This window comes from Bufo gargarizans, chromosome 7 (assembly GCF_014858855.1).
Source record: "Bufo gargarizans isolate SCDJY-AF-19 chromosome 7, ASM1485885v1, whole genome shotgun sequence".
Lineage (NCBI taxonomy): Eukaryota > Metazoa > Chordata > Amphibia > Anura > Bufonidae > Bufo > Bufo gargarizans.
Window position 1 is genome coordinate 44,863,593 of NC_058086.1, and position 24,066 is coordinate 44,887,658.

General features: G+C 49.3%; 1 protein-coding gene across 1 annotated transcript in view; it reads right to left on the reverse strand.

Moving 5' to 3' along the window:
• Nucleotides 1–23,665, reverse strand: part of CACHD1 (cache domain containing 1) — a 95,092-nt gene extending 71,427 nt beyond the window's left edge. The window contains exon 1 of the mRNA XM_044301043.1: nucleotides 23,319–23,665. Within this exon, the coding sequence (XP_044156978.1) occupies nucleotides 23,319–23,486 (168 nt within the window). The 5' untranslated portion in view covers nucleotides 23,487–23,665. The remainder of the gene's footprint in view (nucleotides 1–23,318) is intronic.
• Nucleotides 23,666–24,066: the final 401 nt, after the last annotated feature.

Sequence of the window (24,066 nt, forward strand, 5' to 3'; positions counted from 1 at the left end):
CAGATTTTTTAACAGAAAAATCCACCGTGTCCACATACCCTAAGGCTCTGTCCACACCAAATCTGATGTATGTTGGCGCCCAGTGCACCCCACTGAGTAATATCAAGTGCACTGTGCTTATGCATCATTTCCAGCAGGCTGCATTATCTTCCTTTTCAACTATGATGGAATTTCTGCAGAAAGCTGCCATCAGAGCCTCTGCTGCAAATGTGAACAGCGCTGTACACGACTGCAGGATCACACGGCACTCGTCTTGCAATTATTATTATACCTATGGCTCTGCATAGGAGCTGTATACACAAAACGGCAGGGGATATGATGTCAACACTATTTGCACAGTTACTTTAGTGTTTTTTTTTGTTTTGTTTTTTTTCTCAGATGTGCTGGAGCGATGGCAAACGGTTGCAAAAGTCTACACGACCTTCAAAGCTTCTTTCCAAGACATGCCAGGTTTCAAAACAGGAAAGACAGAAATCAGGGAGCGTTCCTTTAACTCCTGAAGCCGCCGTGAAGTATGGAAAACATTTGGTGGCCCTGGTCCCTTGAAAGGAGCACATTCTCCAGCGGCCATTACCTTCCCTTCAGCGAGTGGGAAGCTCGCAGGAAACAGGACACCCAATTACCAGAGTTTACCAATGGCTATAAACACAGGGCGGCCAATTACTGGGGCCGTTAACCATTTCCCTGCTGCAAGGAGAAACTGTAAAATCTCATCATCAACTTCTCAGCACAGACAGAAAGGGTCTGTTCATAGCAAGTTTGGGAAAAGTAGGAAAAGGTTTTAAATAATTTTTAGGGAGCACTAATTGAAGTCTATGGGGCTCCGCTTTACCTAGGACCTCGCAAAACTGTAGGAGAATTAAAGCATTAAAGGGGTTGTCCAGGTTTTTGGCCATTTAACTTTCACTAGCAGCCCGCTCTATGTGTTGAAAAAAAAAAAAATTCCGCTTCATTCCTGCTCCCGGCCTGTAAACTTCTGGACACGGGGTCTCACGTCCTACTGCAACCAATGGCTGGCCTCAGCGGTGATGCTTCCCTGAGCGCCATGCCACTGCAGGTGGATGTCACCGCTGGGGCCAGCCATTGGCGGCAGCGGCACATGAGAACCCCATCCATCCAGGACGGAGCAGCGAGGAGCAGGAGAGTATGTTTTGTATTTTTTTGTCGTCCACAGGTAGAGCATGCTGCGAGCAAAAGTTAAAAATCTCCATAAGGCCTCCTGCACACGACCGTAGGTGTCCCGTTGCCGGATTGCGGACCGCATTTGCGGATACGCAATACACGGACGCCGTTCCGTGGGCATTCCGCAATACGGATACACGGAACGGAAACCCACAGAAGTCATACGGAGTGTTCTATTATCTTTTTGCAGAACGGGCGGATGGCGGACCTATTAAAGTGAATGGGTCCACGATCCACTGCGGCTGCCCCGCGGTCGGTGCTTGTGCATCGCGGCCCACAATTTGCACGGCCACGGGGCACACACAGGAGGCCTAAAGCTGGAAAACCTATTTAAGGAGAACCCACAGATTTTGTCTGGACCAGCCAACCACCTAAGGGTGCATTCACACAACCGTATCCATTTTGCGGTCCGCAAATTGTGGATTTGCAAAATAAGGATGTGGTCGGTGCGCATCCCGCGCTTTTTGGGAGCCCCATTGAAAAAAAAAAAATGCCCATTCTTGTCCACAAAAAGGACAGAAATGAGACAAGTTCTATCATTTGCAGCTCAGTAGAACGGATGCAGATGAAACACACTGAGGACCATCCATGTGTTGTCTGCATTTTTTGCGGCCCCATTGAAATTAATGGGTCCACATTCGAACCCAAAATATGGTCATGATTGTAAATGCACTCTTAGGCCTCATGCACACGACCGTATGTATTCTGCAGTCCGCAAAAAAAGGATCTGCAAAAAAAGCTGTATTTTGCGGAACAGCTGACCCCTAATAGAACAGTACTATCCATAGGACACGGAACGGACTGCACACAAAGTAACTTCCGTTCTTTTTTTGCGGACCCATTGAAATGAATAGTTCTGCATATGGTCCACAAAAAAAACAAAAAAAAACAAAAAAACGGAACGGACACAGAAAGAAAATACGTTTGTGTGCATGAGCCCTTATGTGTATGGGTGTTTTCCGATTGGGCGGAGGTGTGTAGCAGCAACTTACCCCCCTCTCTCCCTTCACAACACATGCATGCACACTCGGCCAGGCCCTGTGAGCGCGTACAGGGCTCCTTGCGTACAGCTCAGTACATAAGACCTAAAGCAGCCATGTAGTCTGAGCACGACGTGAACAGAGACGGACTCTGCGCGCCAGTAGCGTCTGTACATAAATCATTCAACGCTCGGGGAAGTATCAGCCGGCAATTAGCAGCAAATCATTAAAAGCGAGCGAGGCCGTCATCCACAGGGAGAATTTCAATCCAGAAGCAGCAAAACGTGAGAAAAATCAAAAATAATATTTTTCATTATTCAACCTGCACATGGTTTATTCCAGGCATGCCCAACCTGCGGCCCTCCAGCTGTTGCAAAACTACTACTCCCAGCATGCATGGGTAGCCTACAGCTATTAGGGCATGCCCGGAGTTGTAGTTTTGCAACAGCTGGAGGGCCGCAGGTTGACCATCCCTGGTTTATTCAATCCCAAAAATATTCTGAAGGTCGACTTTTGGCTTCAGCTGACCGTAGGTTTAGCCGAGTCGGCATAAACATTACGCAAATGATCATCTGCGACGCCCTGCCATCTGGCAAGTGAATGGTGGCATAGGGTATTGTGTGATACCTATGAAGTTGGTGTTGAGCACGGGCCATGCCAGGGCTAGGGGCATCATATCACACATGCATTTAATGTCTCGGTCATTACAACCTCGTACGCGCAGCGATTAATCACTACAATCCGGCATTCTTCTTCAGCCTGGACTTGTATTAGCAAGTGAACCCGGACGGACGAAGCTTCTCAAGGAAAGAAAAACAATGGTTTCAACCCAAAAGTCCCAAGTCCAGGCTCATAAAGCTGCAAACTCTTGAAGGGATCGTCCTCAAAAGCTGCAGTAATACAAGGAATTTTCCTAGACTCTCGCCATGGTATAAAGTCTAGGGCATACAGCGCCATACCCCAACGGCATCCAATTCCCAGCATGCAACTGTGTAAAAAAAAAAATGCTACTTTATTGATCCTATCCCATCTCATGTCTTTAAAAAACTCTCAAAAAATTTGCCAAATGTCCCAAGAGATTAGCCTCTCTGCTGCTGTAAGGCAACTGGGTGCAGCAGGAGCTCTCCCCCACCGCTTTGTCTGCTTTAGGAAAGCAGATATTATGGGCCTGGATCAAAAATGGTAGGGATCAGGAGGAAAGTCACCCCTGTGTTGTCTGCAAGAAAGTCAGGCTACTTTCACACCGGCAGGGTTCAGCAAAAACACTTCCGTTACTAATAATAGAACCGTCTGCGTCCGTTATAAACGGATCCGGTTGTATTATCTGTAACCTAGCCAAGACGGATCCGTCATGAACTCCATTGAAAGTCAATGGGGGACGGATCCGTTTTCTATTGTGTCAGAGAAAACTGATCCGTCCCCATTGACTTGCATTGTGGGTCATGACGGATTCGTTTTGCTCCGCATCCCAGGACGTGATGCTGCGGTTTGCTCTCCGGTAGGAGAACGGAACGGAATACATTTTGGAGCGATCCGTTCAGTTACGTTTTGTCCCCACTGACAATGAACGGGGACAAAACGGAAGCAGTTTTTTTTCCGGTATTGACACCCTATGACGGATCTCAATACCAGAAAATAGAAACGTAAGTGTGAAAGAAGCCTCACGAGGATCAGCAGAAGTTCGATCTTCTGTATTCTGTGTGCACAGTGGTCCAGGGACGGAGGCTGTAATGATGTGCTATCAGGGCTCGGCGGCTCCGGTTGGGGGGGGTTTATAAGTTTGGTCTCAACAAAAGCCTCTCGAGGCAAGCGGTTTCAATTAAACTGTTCCAGGAGGCCTCAGGACAGGGAGACAGTCTGTGACTGATTACCAGCCCTTCCCCCACCTCACAACCAGCAGAGCGCTCCTGCCATTGTGAAGACCCCTCCACAAGACTGGCCGGGAATGTGCAGACCGCCGTCTAGCCGGGAGCACGCGCTCACGGAGCTCGGAATGGGCTTCCGAATATAGAGATGACCCCCAGGAAAGTATGTAATCTCCCCCAGGACCAATGTATTTATAAGGCTCTGTTCACATCTGCATCGGATTCGTAGTGTGAAATCGCCCTTTATGGCAGGCATCCTCAAACTGCGGCCCTCCAGCTGTTGCAAAACTACAACTCCCAGCATGCCCGATCAGCCTACAGCAGGGCATTGTAGCAGTGGTAGTTTAAGGCCTCCAGAACACTACAGTATCTGGTTTTACGGATGCGGTCCGTGTGCATCCCGCAATTTTCAAGGGACCCGCTGTAAAAAAATAAATAAAATAAAAAAGCCTATTCTTGTCCGCAAAACCCAAGAGGAATAGAACAGGTTCTATCATTTGCGGCATGGCTGCATGGATTCGGACATCTACGCGATGTGTATATGGTTGTGCGCATGAGGCCTAAGGGTGCAGCCACTCCTGGCGTGTCTGCTGCGGATTTTCTGCGGCATGGCGCAGCAGCAAAATGCTCATCAAATGGTGCAGATTTTGTTGCAGACTTCTTTGATAAAAAAATCTATCCTTAAAAAAAAAAAAAAAATTCCAAAGTGTGACGGGCTCCGACGCTACTAAACTGGTATAGAACGCCGAGACAGTTAAAGGTATCGCAGTTTTCTAGATTTAGATCCGTCAGAGCTGCCCTAATAACCAGGGTACGGGTAGCGTCCAGTTGTCAAAAAAAAAAAAAAAAAAAAAAAAAAAAAGATTTTGAATTGTTATTTTACGGGGAGTGCAAAAATTAAGTAAAATAAACATTTCGGGGGATCTGAGAGGTCCTCACCAGGGTGGAGGCATGAGGCGCGCTGTGCCCCCCGCGGCTAACCCTAGCACAGTGAATTCCCAGGCTGCTCTGTGGATGATCCTTCTCCTCTGCTGAATAAAAACAACATGTCGCATGTCATCAGCCGCGGCGAGGCGTCCATATGGTTTGTGGCTGCTCCCATCAGCTGCGCCTCCGCTCTCATAACGCCAGGAGGCATTTCAAGGCCTAGAGAGCGAGGCCGGGCGCCCCGAGCCCAGGCAAGGATTGGCATGTTGGTTTCATTCTCACACAAGGACCCGTCACCCGGACCACCTGCATTCCCACAGTGTCAAATTGCAGACATCAATTTTACATGATCCCCTCTGACCGGCTTCCAGCGGCTGGTAATGTCCCCCCCCCCCAAACCGGCGAATACCAGAAGAGCCGTGAGCCAAATACAACCCACACCGAAAATCATCGACATAGAAAAAAAACAACACTAGAAATACACACTGAACCGGAAAATCTGATAATCCGGAAAATATGATCGTCCGACACAGGAATGCAATGTGGAAGACGACGAGACAATGAAGGAATAAAGTGACAGCAGCAGGTCGGACTCTTTATCCTGTCGGATCTCTATCAGGCTTTCTATGGCCTTCCACTAATCCGGAAGACGGCAAAGCAAAGGATTTTAACCATCTATAGACAGTCAAGGTGGGATTATAAAAAATGTCTGCTACAACGGCAGAGAGCCTGGCAAATATGGCCCTGTCAATCCCCAACAAAGACTCCTTCCACCTTGCGCCCCCCCCCCCCCCGCCGACAAGGGCGCCTTCCACCTTGGGCCCCCCTTCCCCGACAAAGGCGCCTTCCACCTTGGCCGCCCCTCTGACAAGGGCGCCTTCCACCTTGTCCCCCCCCCCCTCCGAAAAGGGCGCCTTCCACCTTGTCCCCCCCCCCCCCTCCGAAAAGGGCGCCTTCCACCTTGTCCCCCCCCCCCTCCGAAAAGGGCGCCTTCCACCTTGTCCCCCCCCCTCCAAAAAGGGCGCCTTCCACCTTGTCCCCCCCCCCTCCGAAAAGGGCGCCTTCCACCTTGTCCCCCCCCCTCCGAAAAGGGCGCCTTCCACCTTGTCCCCCCCCCCCTCCGAAAAGGGCGCCTTCCACCTTGTCCCCCCCCCCCTCCGAAAAGGGCGCCTTCCACCTTGTCCCCCCCCCCTCCGAAAAGGGCGCCTTCCACCTTGTCCCCCCCTCTCGAAAAGGGCGCCTTCCACCTTGTCACCACCCCCCTCGAAAAGGGCGCCTTCCACCTTGTCACCACCCCCCTCGAAAAGGGCGCCTTCCACCTTGTCACCACCCCCCTCGAAAAGGGCGCCTTCCACCTTGTCCCGTCCCCTCGAAAAGGGCGCCTTCCACCTTGTCCCGTCCCCCCCTCGAAAAGGGCGCCTTCCACCTTGTCCCATCCCCCGTCCGAAAAGGGCGCCTTCCACCTTGTCCCATCCCCCGTCCGAAAAGGGCGCCTTCCACCTTGTCCCATCCCCCGTCCGAAAAGGGCGCCTTCCACCTTGTCCCGTCCCCCGTCCGAAAAGGGCGCCTTCCACCTTGTCCCGTCCCCCGTCCGAAAAGGGCACCTTCCACCTTGTCCCGTCCCCCGTCCGAAAAGGGCGCCTTCCACCTTGTCCCGTCCCCCGTCCGAAAAGGGCACCTTCCACCTTGTCCCGTCCCCCGTCCGAAAAGGGCGCCTTCCACCTTGTCCCCACCTCTCCGAAAAGGGCACCTTCCACCTTGGACCCCCGACAAGGGCTTAATTCTACCTTGGCCACCCCCCGACAAGGGAACCTTTCCAACATGGTCTCCCACCTTGACAAGGGCACATTTCCAACAGCCCCCCCCCCCCCCGACAAGGGAACCATTCCAACATGGTCTCCTACCCCTGACAAGCTGCACCTTTCCGCCCTGCCCCCCTCCCCTTACACCCTGGCCACGCTGCCTGCCCCAGCGGCCCCAACATGACACCTGCCATGCACAAGAGACTTTTATTTAGGAACGTCACATGACAAGCTAAAATCTCAGAGGGCTTTTTCTCATCCACGGCCTCCATGACCACCCCCACCGCTCCATGACCACCGGGTATTTAATGCAGGTGAACAACGCCCGTCACGGGCAATTTAGAAGTGTTCACAAAAGGCAGCGATCTTTATCTGAGGGAGATGTGTGCGCTCGCTGGCAAGCAAACACTGAAAAACCTCCTTCAAAGCGATCGGAAGAATGCAGCTGATTAAATCCATAGAGCCGCGTCCAAAGGGAATTTTTTTTTTTTGCAAACGCCTCAGTTGAAATACCTTGAGCCGACAGCTTCCCCCCCCCCATTACTTAATGCAGAAATAACTCGCTATCGGGTTACGCGGTAAATACGCCTTGATTAGACGGTATTAGATGTCCTCGCCACGTTCTATCTGCAGCTGCACAATAGACAGACTACAGCTGTTTTTGTCCATTTTTCACATTTAAAAAAAAAAAGCCTCATGCCGCATAAGACGACGGCCCAATTAGTTGTCAGCTATCAAAAGCCGGAGCCGGGCTTTCATCTTCAGCTGAGAAGGCTACAAGTGGGCAAGTGTCATGGAAACGTAACCTCGGGAAAACTTCCTGCTGCATTCACTGAAAGTAAAAAAAAAATAAAAATTTTTAAGCATTTTTAAATAAAAAAAAAAAGACAATTCTGATTTTATCAGCTGAGAACAGATGACTTTGGTATTGTGCTCTCTGAATGCAACAAAAGGGACGCAATGAAATGAGTCCGTTTCATATTTTTAATTGCAAACACCTGGTGTCTTAAAAAAAAAAAAAAAAAAAAAAAAAAAAAAGAAGAAGAAGGGCGGGTATTAAGGTAGTACCGGGTGGAAAAAAACAAAAACAACTGTGTGCTTTGTGGTAACCCCCGAATGCTGTGCAACATTACAAACCTCTTAGCAACTGGTCGCAATGAAAAAAAAATATTTTTTTTTTTCCCTGCAATGGAAGAAGACTTCTGATTGGTTGCAAAGGGCAACTGTAATAAATGAGGCTGGGTGACACAAATTTGCCATGGTCTGCGTGTAACCACCATGGCCCAGTGTAAAGGAAGAGGCAAGAGATGTGCGTCAGGTATGGTATAAATAGTGCCAAATTATACTAAGCAGCGTCTGCGATCTTTATAAAAAAAAAAAAAAACTAATTCTAATAATTGGCTTCAGGATCAGACTACATACAGCGCTTGATTGTAGTCTGTAGCCATGGAAACGCACACAAAAGTCTTTCTAATCATTCACTATTCGCAAAGTTGAATTATTTATTTAGTTATTTTTTAATTTTGGAACAATTTAAAACGTGATTATAATAAGTATACACACCCTCTAAATCAGGCATGCTCAACCTGCGGCCCTCCAGCTGTTGTAAAACTACAACTCCCACAATGCCCTGTTGTAGGCTGTTCGGGCATGCTGGGAGTTGTAGTTTTGCAACAGTTGGAGGGCCGCAGGTTGAGCATCCCTGCTCTAGATTAACACATTTTAAACGGCCGGATAGAGCCCATATTCCCACAGCTGCTGAAATGTAGTCGTTCCACATTCCTCATGTAAGAATGAAGGATGGTGGGGGGGGGGAATATTGGAGGAATGTGCCCTGTATCCGTCACAGGAGAAAAGAGGCCTCGTCATATAGAAAATATATATGATATCTTCACCCAGCGGCCGCCATATTCCATCCTGCCCTCTATGCGGAGAGGAGTTGGTTCCTGCAGCCACAAAGTTCACCTCAACTAAACCCTCCCCAGCAGCAACTCGGAGAACGATCAAAAATATAAATAATTTGCTATTCAACGCAAGACAATGAGAAGGAAGAGCATGGCAGCAGGAGAGGAGATAGTATGATACTTCCGTCTGTGCATTGGATATAGATGTTACATTTTAGCAAATACTAAACATGCTAAACTTCTAATGGAAACAGTCAGCAAGCTTGTTGTCACAGGCGAGGCTACGTTCACATTAGCGTTTTTTGCGGATCTGTCATGGATCTGCAAAAACGCTTCCATTACCATAATAAAACCGCCTGCATCCGTCATGAACGGATCCGGTTGTATTATGTCCTATATACCCATGATGGATCAGTCGAACTCCATTGAAAGCCAATAGGGGGACGGATCCATTCTCTATTGTGTCAGAGAAAACAGATCCGTCTTGCTCCGCACCACATCGCGGACAGAAAAACCCTGCTTGCAGCGTTAGGGCTCATTCACACACACACACACACACACACGACTGTGCCGTGTTTTACGGATGCCGCCCGTGTGCCTTCCGCAATTTGCGGAATGGAACAGGCGCCCCATTACAGAAATGCCTATTCTTGTTCGCAAAACGGACAACAATAGGACATGCTTTATCATTTTTGCAGGGCCTCGGAACGGAGCAACGGATGCAGACACAACACGGAGTGCTGTCCGCATCTTTTGCGGCCCCATCGAAGTAAATGGGTCCGCACCCGAGCGCCGCAAAAAAAGCACCTCGGATGCAGAACCAAACCACAGTCATCATGTGCATGAGCCCTTATTCTGGCCACGATGGGAGCGCAACCAAACGGAACAGAATGCATTTTGGTGCGTTCCGTTTCGTTCACTTCAGTTTTGTCCCTATTGACAATGAATGGAGACAAAACTATAGCGGAAGAAAACGCTTTAGAGACCCTTTGACGAAACTCAATACCGGAATTGAAAACGCTAATGTGAAAGCAGCCTTATCCGACAATACAGTGTCCGGTGGGCAAAAGTTTTGCTGCTTTTTTTTATTTATTTTTTGCAGCAATTTTCATTAATTCTAAATTGTTATGAAAAGAGATCAGATGAATTGCAATTAATTACAAAGTACTTCCTTGCCGTGAAAACTAACGATCACAAAACCACCATTTCCACCGCATTTCAGCCACAATGTGACCTGTCAACATCCTTTCCCTGATCTTCTCGTTGGCTCAGGAGAAAGTGTTAACAAGGACAAGGCAGCTGATATCACTATCATGCTGATTAAATTAGGGCACATCCACGCAGCTGCGATGCGGCCACACTGCGTTTGAGTACTGCGCTGTCAAAAGGGCTGCAGCGGGTTCTAATGAAATTTTTGGAGAGAAGTGGCTTCTTTGCTGCCCTTCTTGACACCAGGCCATCTTCCAAAAGTCTTGGCCTCACTGTGCGTGCAGATGCGCTCACACCTGCCTGCTGCCATTCCTGAGCAAGCTCTGCACTGGGGGCACTCCGATCCCGCAGCTGAATCCTCTTTAGGAGACGATCCTGGCGCTTGCTGGACTTTCTTGGACGCCCTGAAGCCTTCTTAACAAGAATTGAACCTCCTTCCTTGAAGTTCTTGATGATCCTATAAATTGTTGATTGAGGTGCCATCTTAGTAGCCACAATATCCTTGCCTGTGAAGCCATTTTTATGCAACGCGATGATGGCTGCACGCGTTTCTTTGCAGGTCACCATGGTTAACAATGGAAGAACAATGATTTCAAGCCTCACCCTCCTTTTAACAGGTCAAGTCTGCAATTTTAACCCAATCAGCCTGACATAATGATCTCCAGCCTTGTGCTCGTCAATATTCTCACCTGAGTTAACAAGAGGATTTTTTGGGATTAAGTTAATTTTCATGGCAAAGAAGGACTATGCAATTCATCTGATCACTCTTCATAACATTCTGGAGTATATGCAAATTGCCATTATAAAAACTTAAGCAGCAACTATTCCAATTTCCAATATTTATGTAATTCTCAAAACCTTTGGCCACAACTGTACACAGTGACTACATCAGCAGAATAGTGAGTGCAGCTCTGGAGTATAATACAGGATGTAACTCAGGATCAGTACAGGATAAGTATTGTATGTACACAGTGACTGCACCAGCAGAATAGTGAGTGCAGCTCTGGAGTATAATACAGGATGTAACTCAGGATCAGTACAGGATAAGTAATGTATGTACACAGTGACTGCACCAGCAGAATAGTGAGTGCAGCTCTGGAGTATAATACAGGATGTGACTCACAATCAGTACAGGATAAGTAATGTAATGTACACAGTGACTGCACCAGCAGAATAGTGAGTGCAGCTCTGGAGTGTGTTAGGATAATGATTCCAGGATGAAACTAGAAGAATGAAATAAACTTTTTTAATCTCTTTGAATGCAGTCTATATAAGTTGAGATCACTTTAGCCCGCTGACTCTGAATGCCCGGGGCATATTCGCTCATGGTCACACCCCACAAGCGGTGACTGCACTCAGGACTGGAAGCCTTTGTTGCACCCATCAGATAATAAGGAGGTGCCAGCCGGGTAATTGCACCTTTCAGACTGTCCAGTACCTGCCAGCAAACCCCAAACTGAGCCCTGGAGCTAATCAATGTGGGAGAGTGGGCGAGGTGGACTGTCCCTCTAAGGACTGTCTGATACCATCAGGGAGACGGAGGGAAGCGCATCTACTATTCCGATTCAAGTGGCCAGTTGGTCTCAGCTATTAGATAACTGACTGCCAAAAGCTACGGGTCTAACTGGTTTTCCAGATAATCAGCCATTATTAGACTGCTGAACAAACGGATCCACCATGTTGGATCCGGTACCTGGGTCTGTTGCACCGTGTCAGTGATCTAACGCATAGGCAAAAAGGAATAAATAGGAGGGCGTGAATATTTATGCAAAAGCCTGGAGAGGCCAAACTATTTTGTTACAACTTATTGTTCCCTGGATTAAACAGAGGTTTCAATTGTCTTGGAGCACGTGATCAAATTCCTGGCACATTCACTTCCTTGTCTGGGTACATGCCAGATGAGTGGGAGTACCAGGTTATTGGGTGCTTTTTCACCCCCCCCCAAAAAATAAATAAAAGTTCTTGCATACAAACTATGTTCTCCTATCATTTCCTGCACCAGTGGAGTTCACAATCCAATTTCCCTAGTTCCAGCCAACTGGCAAACTTCATGTAAAGGAATCGGGTCAGTGACTGCAAGGCGTTAATGTGAACCGGAACCAAACAATATGGCTGCCATATGCCACTTGGGGGTTATCGTCCTGGGGGGGGGGGGGGGCTTTTAAAGGGGTAGTCGCATCACAACTAATAGGGTATGTATCGATATCCTTCGGGTACCTGTCCCCATACAAAATATTTCACAGTGCCAAAATCTGCATGAGTTACAAGCAGATTTGTTGCGGATTTTACCCTACGCGTTGCAAATCTGCACCATAAATTGACACCAAGTAAAATTTCATGCACTTTGCAGCTACTGAGGATTTCGCGGCAGAAAACCCTCAGCATTTCGGTCGTGCAGTAGTCTATTTCTGCAGTGGATTTCCGCCGCAGACTTGGAAGAGAACGAATCTGCAGCAAATTCCGCATGTGGACTTATTGCATTTCTTTTTTGTCTTGGATTGGATGCAGAATTCACCCCGTGCATTGCTGAGCATTCAAAATGTTTGCAGGGCATGCAGGAGATCTGCTAAACTCTCAGCCACTTTACTGCAAACGCTGCGGATCTCAGAAAGGCTGCAGCGGGCACGTGCTGTATGGCGTGATCGCCAGACCAGTATGAAGCCGGACTTGCATGAGACACCCTGCACACTCAGAAACTAGTAACGGGCTGACTTTTTGAAAGGGGGGGGGTGGCCTTTTTTTTTTTTGCAACTGAGAAAAAGTCGGGACAGTCTGGTCGCCCACTGGGTGATGGGTTTCCGAGCGCGGCATCGACCTGCTTGCTCATGCAAAGCCTCAGCTGGTGGAGTGGAGAATGAAAAGTGGAGCTCTTGTATAGCGGCCAATAACAATGTCGTGTGCATTCCCAAGTCGCCTCTTCTGCCCCCACAAGCGGCCCAGCTCCCACCATTATCCTCCATTCAGCCCCGAAACGTATAGGTTCCCTTCGTCACACACAAGTGAGAGCTCCAGAGCCGCACAATGGCTCCCCGGCTCTTTCACAGGAACAAAGCATTCTTTCATTTGGACAACATGCCTATTAAACGCAACCTAATAAAGTGCACAACATCCAATTGGGGAAGGGGGGGGGGGGTATTCAGTGCAAACCGGCTCGTAGTATCTACCGTCTGGAGAGGAGGGGGCTACGGCGGAAACTGTGCTCCTTTTTGTACTTTAGAGGCCTTCGATGCATCTTCTTGTAGCAAATGCACAAGTCCTTGAGTCTTCCAATTGGGTGCTTATATCTGCTCACGGGAAAGCTGGGTGACAACCCTCCTTTTCCCAGACTGCAGACACATCCCACTCCGCCACACCGATGCATTAGGCAGCAGACTCGCCATTCAGGGGTGCAAAAGGTGGGCACCGGTGATTTTCAGGCCCTAAATGTCATTACTTTGCAATTTATTTTGTGTGCGACTTGTACTCCCTACTGGGCACAAAATGAAGCGCTGGGGTCCATTGAGAACAGCCCTTTACTGGGATTTCAAAATCTGGGTGCAATTTAAGACCAGGGTCCTGTGACCAGAGTAGAAGCGTTACGTCTATTACCAAAATTACCCTTTTGGTGAAAAAAAAATTAAAATTAAAATCTCAGGGAATTCCTATGTATAAGAATGAGAGGGCGTGAATATTTATGCAAACAACTGCTACACACCCAAAATTCCTTTTTTTTTTTTTGTCTTTGCAGGGGCAGACTAAACAGGGGCCACAATGTGATCAGAAGCCGACCATCGCTCAGGTCTAAGCGCGGCCCCGGGCTCTGATGTGGTCACCATTCTACGCGATTGCGAGGCGAGCCCTTTAATCATTGTGCAAAACCAAATAACCTGTCTCTACTACAAAAGCGGTGAGAACAAGCAGAGCCCCCCCATCGAGGACGAAGAGGGAAACACACCCGGCCCAGGATCAGGTATAATTAGGAGTGAAGGAAACCTACGCCATGATGACAACACATCTGGAGGACATTTGTCTGGAGAATGCGCGGTCGGCCATGTTGAGCGCGGCTTATGGGACGCATTACGTGACTGTTCACGATACGTTTACCCCTGAGAGGGGCTCTGCTAGTACAGAGGGGGAGCCATGTAGGTATATAAAAATATATATATATTCTTAAACTTCTACTCCCTGTAGACAGGGCAGAGCCTGCCGACAAGCAAAAAGGAAACAGCATAAATAAGGGGGAACTCCACCTCATTGCTGCCATTAAAGGGCATCTGTCAGCAGTTTTCTACCCATGACACCGGCTGACCTGTTCCATGTGCACTTGGCAGCTGAAGACATCTGTGTTGGTCCCATGTTCATATGTGCCTGCATTGCTGAGAAAAGTTAAGTTTTAATATATGCAAATGAGCCTCTAGGAGCAACGGGGGCGTTACCATTACACCTAGAGGCTCCACTTTTACTGCAACTGCCGCGTCCTCTGCACTTTGATTGACAGGACCAGGCAGGGGTGATGACGTTTGACATTTTTATAGACCTCTTCTTATCTCTAGGGCTAGCCTGCATTTTGCAAAGTAAATGGGGAACGCCACCTTTATTTCTGCCATTAACATCTACAGGGCTAACTCAAGCTTTATATATTTAAAAGGGAACTCCATTTTTATTCCTGGAATGCCGTCAATCATACCTCATGTCTATAGCGCTAGCTCGAACTTTGCATATTTAAAAGGGAACTCCACCTTTATTTCTGACATGTCGCAGTTAACATCTCTCATGTCTATAGGGCTTGCCCAAATGTTGCAGATTTAAAAGGGGAACCCTACCTTTATTTCTGACACGTGGCCATTAACATCTCTCATGTCTATAGGGCTAGCCAAAAAGGTGCACATTTAAAGGGGAACTCCACCTCTACTTCTGGCACGCCGCCATTAACATATCTGATGCTCACAGGGCTGGCCTGGAGATTGCATAATTAAAGGGAGGCTTGTTTCCCTGGAGATAAGCGGCACCAGTGGGGGCATTCAGCCGCTTATCCCCTTTCATGTTCCTTTTTTTACTTGCGGGATATTAATAGGTGTTTATTTTACCGGAGTTTATGAACCGGACCCAGTGATCTTTCCAAGCGTTCGGTTGATCCGGTTTGTCACCTTTATCAGTCTTGTGTGACTGACACATTTGGATTTTGGGGCTGGTAATTCCCCCTGACGAGCTAGGATTTCTGAGCGGAGAACGGAGTGAAGGAGGACAGATAATTACCCGCCATTCCACCTTGCCGCAGCGGCGCTGGCGCAACTTTTATCTACACAGGACAGCTGCACGCCAGCGTTTGAAGTGAAAATGTCACTCTCAGCTAATGCAGCCCGGCTTACATCACTAATGATGGCTCCCACTTTGAAGACAGGGCTCAAAGCCTAATTAAAAATTCTAATTCCGTCTCCTAAGCGTCGCTCGTTTGAACTGCCTTTCCACTTGGAGCCCATTCAAAAAAAAAAAAAATATATATATATATATATATATATATATATATATATATATATATATATATATATATATAAAAAATGTATATATTTTAATTTTTTAATATTTTTTTGGTAATTTTTTTTTGGGTTGCTGCATGAAACATAAAAATGTCCGAACGGACTTAGAAAATAAATAAATAAAACAGCCGACCGTCTTTTGCTTTCACAGGGTCCCTCCGGAGAGTGTTGTGTTTGGAGCGCGCCCAGCAGACAAGAGCGCTGCCGAGCAGGAATCGCACTGGATTATTAATAGGATGCCGACTATCTGCACGAGAAACTGCCCTAGGACATGGCCGGGCACAATCACCGGCGAATCGGCCGGTAGGAAATACCACGCCGCGGTCTGCAATGATGGGAGGCACACATATAGACAGTTCTTGAAGTTTCCACATACAAAAAACACAGATACATATGTGCATTTTATCATACAAATGCCAGACAACACTAAGACTATGCTATCACTCAGTTCCAATTAATGCTGCCATATACTAATACCTTCATACGGTATTCAAATAATGCTGCCATATGTCTAAATAACACCGCAAGACAGTAAGCAAATACTGCAATATACTCCCTAAATACTATCATACAGTATTGAAATACTTCCATATACTGTCCAAATAACACAGCCATATACTCTCTAAGTACCACCATATACTTTAAATACCGCCATGCAGTACCCAAATACTGCCATATACTCGCTAAATACTGCCATATAGTATCCAAATATTGCCATATTCTCCATATAATACCGCCATACAGTATCCGAATACATATACATCATATAATCTCTAAATAATACTGCCATACAGTATCTAAACAATACTGCCATCAACTGTCTAAATAATACATCCACACAGTATCCAAATACTGCCATATAGAGCCCACACAACACCCCAATTTAATGGGCAAAAAATAAAACTGCCATTCAGTGTCCAAAGAATACCTGTATAAATGCCTGCAGGGTTTTAGGCGCTTAAAGTGTAATATAAACATTACGAGACGCCCCTAATCTCCGGATCAACTCGCATGTTTAGTTCATCCACTCCATTTCCACAACCAGTGTCAATCGCATTTACATAAACCAACCCAGTGCCGTCCCTGCAAACTGGTGCTCAGCTCCAAACTGGTGAATCTGATGCTGCACAAGATGGCGGCCCCCACAGCAGCGCGTGACGAGGTCCCTTCAATGTGGCCCCATGCTGTTAAAATCCTCTTTTGGGTCAGCTTCCACCAATCCACTAGGATCCCCTCATCTGCGCTGACTTGCTGTCAGTGAATGGTAACCTTGTCTACATCCAGAAGCTGAAAATACTTCTCACAGGGTTGTCTTGCAGAGGACCAGATGCATCAGCAGCACAGATTGATTTGTTACAGTGTATCAGTGCAGGTAAAATGTATCAGCCTGGAGTCCAGATGGTTGTGCTCACAGAGCGCTGTCTAAACTGGATAAAACTGTAACAAACCCCAAGCTGTGAGAAGTGTTGGGTCTTTTCACAGCCTTGAGATGTCACAAAATCCACAACATTTGACCGCGACCCAGGAATGCAGCCAAAAAGTGTCCCAACTGTTGAGACGTTTCCATTGACCAACGATTTGTCTCTCCAGCTACCACCTGGACCAGTCAACCTACGACGGGTCCAAAGCAGATCACACACTGTATCCAATGAGCCGACAATGCACATACTAAATATTTACAAACAAGAAACTGTTACATTGTATCAGCCTCACATTGATGTATCCACAACATTCCAAATATAAAAAAGGGAAGGTTTCCCACTTCTACAGTAATTCCATCTATACCGCAGAGTTCAGGATAAGGTGGGAAGGGGGGAATATTTTTGTTTGCCGGACAAAGGCAGATCGCAGGGGGGCGGTCAGCACAAGGGGGGGCGTGAAGAGGCTGAAAAGCTGACCAAAGATAAAAGGCCATTTGGGGACGACACCCTGCTGGCTGCATAGAAATGCAAGTCTACTAATCTCCACAGCCTTTAAAACTTCATTGACCTCAGTTTTCTACACAGTCCCTTTTATTCCATGGTGTGAGTAAATACGATATTATTGTGATGCCTGAGGATAGGGATGACGTACCGCCACAAGGCGCTGATATTATGTCATACAATGCAGGCTGATTAGAACTAGCCGTGTGAGCATTTCTATAGATCTTTTGGAAAGACTGGTGGAAATGTGCTCTCTAGCGAGCTGATATCTGTCATCTATATTAGAGAGGAGCTCATTTCAGGTTATGTAATTCGTTCACGCTTTGTTTACTGGTAAGGCTACTTTCACACTAGCGTTCGATCGGATCCGTTCTGAACGGATCCGATCATAATAATGCAGACGGAGGCTCCGTTCAGAACGGATCCGTCTGCATTATTTTGGCATATAAAAGCTAAGTGTGAAAATAGCCTCGGACGGATCCGTCCAGACTTTCAATGTAAAGTCAATGGGGGACGGATCCGCTTGAAGATTGAGCCATATTGTGGCATCTTCAAACGGATCCGTCCCCATTGACTTACATTGTAAGTCTGGACGGATCCGCACGCCTCCGCACGGCCAGGCGGACACCCGAACGCTGCAAGCAGCGTTCAGCTGTCCGCCTGTCCGTGCGGAGGCGAGCGGAGCGGAGGCTGAACGCCGCCAGACTGATGCAGTCTGAGCGGATCCGCATCCATTCAGACTGCATCAGGGCTGGACGGAAGCGTTCGGGTCCGCTCGTGAGCCCCTTCAAACGGAGCTCACGAGCGGACCGACGAACGCTAGTGTGAAAGTAGCCTAAAAGGTGAATTGCGTTATGGATTCCGTTACCACGGACCATAAACAAAATGGCTTTAGAGGCATTCTGTTATTTATTCCGTCATAATAGACGTTCTATGGGCTGCATAACGGATCCGTCCTGTTTCCGTTATGCAGGAGAGGACTCAGGATCAGGAGAGGACGCCCCTGCATAGCGGAAACGGGACGGATCCGTTTTGCAGCCCATAGACTTCTATTATGACGGAATGAATAACGGAATGCCTCTAAAGGCATTTTGTTTATGGTCCGTGGTAACGGAATCCATAACGCAATTTACCTTTTACCAGTAAACGAAGTGTGAATGAATTTCAAAATATGAAATTCGTTCATCTCTAATCTATATCTTTATTCATGTGACGTGATAGATATTGAGATAGAGAGAAGATACAGTAAGATATGACACAGAAACCAAGAGAGATAGAGATATGAGATAGAGAGGCAAGATGCAGAGAGATGATATCAGATGCAAGATACATATAGAAATATGATGTACAAGATACAGATAAGGTACGTAGAGAGCGAGATACCAAATATAGAGACCGATGGATGCAGTGTCGGACTGGGGTACCTAGGGCCCACCAGTAAAATTCATTTTGGGGGCCCACCGTATGGATACATTCAAATATAATAAATAATCTATCAGGTTTTTTATATGAACATAGACTGGTGGAGGTACATTGTATATATGTATGTAGTGCAGTAGGTCTAATGTGCTATGTGCCACTTCTGCAGGGGGTGGGAGACTAGGGGCCCACTTTGCCCAGGGGCCCACCGGGGGATTCCCCTGTACCCCTGTGGGCCAGTCCGAGCCTAAATGGATGAGATACATAGAAAGTTGAGATACACTGCAGGATGAGGTAGAGGACAGATCTGTCTGATACATGTCTCTATAGGACCAGTAAGGTGACGGAGCACAGCTGATAACAGGTGATGGGCAGATATGCGCCTGACATCTATTTATCCCCAGTGGCGGTCTGTAACCAGTAAAGCTGGAGGACTTGTCCCCCCCTCAGGGTGGGCTTCAGGTGAAGTATCCTGGCCGTGCACCTTCCTGACTTCCCCTCAAGCAAGTTCTGGACTATCAGATGGACTCCGACTTCCCGTCACGGGGACTATTTTTCTCCTGTCAGATTTCCAGGAACTGGAGACATCAGATAAGATTCAGACACAGATTCAGAACGTGCAATAAATGGTGCAAAAAGAGTAAAAGATTTCATTTTTACAGTTGGGATGACAAAAATACTTCGGACCCTTTCCCATTACGGATAGCAACGTGTCCCACACCAATACACCTCACTCTACAGATGTCGGGGTGTGCAAGTGAAAAGTCGGAAACCACCCATCTGTATTCAAGATGGCGGCAGAGGGGCCGGTACCAAACTTCTAGATATGGCCACCGGCCTGATATACAGCAGGGATATCGACGTCGGTGTAACACACGCGTGTCCTCCCGCCACGGAGGCGATGGGCGCACCACAGATAAATATTCATCTAGACACACAATGCCAAGACCTATATAAAGGTAAGCGGCGTCGGCGGCTGCAGAACCCGCGCTCTAGACCGTAAAACCCAAGGTTATTTCTTGGCTGCGGCGCGCTCCATTGATCTCCGAATCTCTTTCACTTCCCTCCGTATCCGCCTCGTGCGATGCGTTGCAGATACCGTGTAATATGGAGCAGACGGGGGAAAGAAACAGAATATTTCATCAGGTCAGACAAGCACAGCCCAAAAGCGTCGGCAACCTGGATCCAGAGATGAATGCTAAGCCGGGGATGCGTGTGGGGGAGGGGGAGGCGCGCAGCTTTTATTTTTGCCCTTTTCTTCCAAATAATATTAGATATAGGAAAAGTAAGAACGCCAAAATCACAGAGAACTGATGTACAGGAGGCTGCACAGGACACATGGAAGGGGCTCCTCACATCACGCCATGGCCCTATGCTACATGTATCACTGACAGACGAGTGGTTTTTGCCCGTTTTCGGCAGGTTTTTTTTGTCCTCCGTACTGGTAAAGACCAGTAGACTTTGCTTTGTTTCTTTTTAGGTCTATGGACAATGCACCCCTTGGTTACACCAATACAAGTGGAAACATTGCAGCCTTCGGTCGGCGGTTTACCCAGCACAAAACGAAATGTGAACAGCCCCCAATCGCAGACCTGCAGGGATCTGTCACTACAACTCTCAGCATGCAGAACCCGTGCAACAACATTCATCATGGCCCCAATACCTGCAACATGTGGCTTTCTGGCTGCTGTGTTACAATTCCCAGCTGTCACTACAACTCCCAGCATGCCCACATCCAGCTCTCCAGCTGCTGTATCACAACTCCTAGCATGCTCAGGCAACTATAACCTGTGGATCTACAGCTGCTGTAATTACGCCCTGGCAAACCACAATAGAGCAGCTGGAGAGCCACAGGTTATGGCCGTCTGGGCATGCTGGGAGTTGTAGTGATGAAGGAGCTGGCGAGACCCAGGTCATAGCTGTGGTTGTTTTGGTATGCTGGGAGTTGTAGTGATGAAGGAGCTGGCGAGACCCAGGTCATAGCTGTGGTTGTTTTGGTATGCTGGGAGTTGATCTCTGCATGCCCTGGCAACCCCAACCTGTGGCTCGTCAGCTGCTGTGTCACTACGACTCCCAGCATGTTCAATCACTATAATCTAGATTTTCCCGGTTGCTGCATGACTATAACTCCCAGCATTCTAGGGCAACCTAGAAGTCTGGAGAGCCGCAGTAGTGATAATAACGATCGCAGATATAACGACACAAAGCACAAAAAATCCAGTATCCACATCAAGAATGCTGGATATTATATACATGATGTAGACAGCGATCTGCAAGATGTTCTGCAGCAGCTGCATCATAGGGCGCTCACAACATTAATGTCCGGCAAACGGAAGCGACCAAAATCCCAGGCATCACAAGGGTTAACAATACCAACCAATAAAAATATACAATCTGCTCACGTGACCAGTGCAATAAATCAGCGATATTTCATATCTATGGGGGTCATTCGCAAAAGCAGCCGTCCCCCCAATCATGTGACACTGCGTCTATGAAACGGAAACGATCGGACCGATTTCCACGATTACTTAGGCTCATTAACTCACACAGAACATTCCCATCAGACTGCCACGTATAGCGCCATTTGACGACCGTCACCTGTAGCTGAGCCACACTGCAACTTTAGGGCACCTGCACACGGGTGAACTCGCAGAAAATCCGTTCAAATTTCTGCTTGTTTCTGCACCCAAACCGCACCAAAAAACGCAATGTCTAATAGCGCTTTTTGGATTTGATGCGGTTTTGCTGCAGAACTTGCCCTGGTGTGTACGAGGATTGTCCGATCTCATACACCCTGCAGGGGAAAAAACGTGCGGCGTGACAACGCTGATGAAAATAAACAAAGCCGCCTCCTTGTGTTGTCAGATTTGCAAATACACAATGAAACAGCCGCCAGCATCCGATGTCACAGACGCGGCGATCATCATGACTAGGGCTCCGGATCAGACAGAAAATCATGGCAGATATGGGGGAGCCTGTAAATAAGTGCCCCCCCCCCCTTATTTACAACAGAAGATACAATGTATCAATTACAGCAGGTGAAAAATACATTGCATCGGTGTTCTAGACAGAAGCTATACAGCGCCCCCCTGTAGACACGTCCCCAGTATATGCCGCCTCTATACACCCTGTGCACCCACATGTAGAACCCAGGGTCCTATCCCCATATCAACTCTGCACCTCCATACACAGTATGTTCCCCCCTTTACAGCTGGTGCCCCTCCATACACAGTCAGGGCTCACACCAAATACCCCCATACAAACTCTGCGCCACCATTTTATATCCCTGCATCCTTATATACAGCCAGTGTCTCAAATACACTATACCTTCACCCCAAACACCACCTGTGCCCCCCATTTATACTCCTGCACCCCCATATACAACCGGTAAGCCACTGCCCCACCACATCCACTCTAAGCCTTTAGCCACAATACCTTCTGTGCCACCTTCACACTGCTCCCCCATACACACTGCTCCCCCTAACTCCCCCCCATTCCCACTGCTCCCCCCATACACACTGCTCCCCCTCACACACTGCTCCCCCTCACACACTGCTCCCCCTCACACACTGCTCCCCCTCACTCCCCCCCCATACACACTGCTCCCCCTCACTCCCCCCCATACACACTGCTCCCCCTCACTCCCCCCCCATACACACTGCTCCCCCTCACTCCCCCCCCATACACACTGCTCCCCCTCACTCCCCCCCCCATACACACTGCTCCCCCTCACTCCCCCCCCATACACACTGCTCCCCCTCACTCCCCCCCCCATACACACTGCTCCCCCTCACTCCCCCCCCCATACACACTGCTCCCCCTCACTCCCCCCCCATACACACTGCTCCCCTCACTCCCCCCCATACACACTGCTCCCCCTCACTCCCCCCCATACACACTGCTCCCCCTCACTCCCCCCCCCATACACACTGCTCCCCCTCACTCCCCCCCCCATACACACTGCTCCCCCTCACTCCCCCCCCATACACACTGCTCCCCCTCACTCCCCCCCCATACACACTGCTCCCCCTCACTCCCCCCCCCCATACACACTGCTCCCCCTCACTCCCCCCCCCATACACACTGCTCCCCCTCACTCCCCCCCCCCCATACACACACTGCTCCCCCTCACTCCCCCCCCCCATACACACACTGCTCCCCCTCACTCCCCCCCCCATACACACACTGCTCCCCCTCACTCCCCCCCCCATACACACACTGCTCCCCCTCACTCCCCCCCCCCCCCCCATACACTGCTCCCCCTCACTCCCCCCCCCCCCCATACACACACTGCTCCCCCTCACTCCCCCCCCCCCCCCCATACACACACTGCTCCCCCTCACTCCCCCCCCCCCCCATACACACACTGCTCCCCCTCACTCCCCCCCCCCCCCATACACACACTGCTCCCCCTCACTCCCCCCCCCCCCCCCCCATACACACACTGCTCCCCCTCACTCCCCCCCCCCCCCCATACACACACTGCTCCCCCTCACTCCCCCCCCCCCCCCCATACACACACTGCTCCCCCTCACTCCCCCCCATGCACACTGCTCCCCCCCTTACTCCCCGCACCCCCGGCGCCCCCTCACCTGCATGGTGCGGACCCCCAGCTCCTCGGCCGCCAGCCTCCTCATGTGAACCGCCAGCAGCTGCGCCTCGTCCAGGATGGAGACGTCGGGCTCCGGCCGGGCAGGTGTCCAGAGCACGGCGGCCGCAGAGCAGAGGACGAGCAGGCAGCCAGCGCCCCCCGGCCCCATCCTCCGAGCTCCCGGGGCTGCTCCGAAACTTCTCCGCGCTCTCAGCACAAAGTTCCCAGCGGCGGCGGCCAGAGACCGGGGAAGGACATCCGAGCCTCGGCGGCTCCGGGGACCGCGCTCTACAGCGGGGAGTCACAGGCGGGGATCCCGGGAGCCTCGTACAGTCCAGATCTACCGGAGTCCCGGAGAAAGTGAGAGCCGAGGCGGAGGAGGGGGCGGGGAAATCACGGCCCGACACTGAGGAGGAGGACGGAGCCGGGAGGAAGGCTGCCCCCTGGCGGAGGAACAGGCGCCTGCAGCCCGGACATGGAGCGGTGGAAAAGAGGGGAGCACAGGGGGAAGGAAAAGAGGGGAGCACAGGGAGGGAGGAAAAGAGGGGAGCACAGGGAGGGAGGAAAAGAGGGGAGCACAGGGGGGGGAGGAAAAGAGGGGAGCACAGGGGGGGGGGGGGAGGAGAGCACGGGGGAGGAAAAGAGGAGAGCACGGGGGAGGAAAAGAGGGGAGCAGGGGGGGGGAGGAAAAGAGGGGAGCAGGGGGGGGGGAGGAAAAGAGGGGAGCAGGGGGGGGGAGGAAAAGAGGG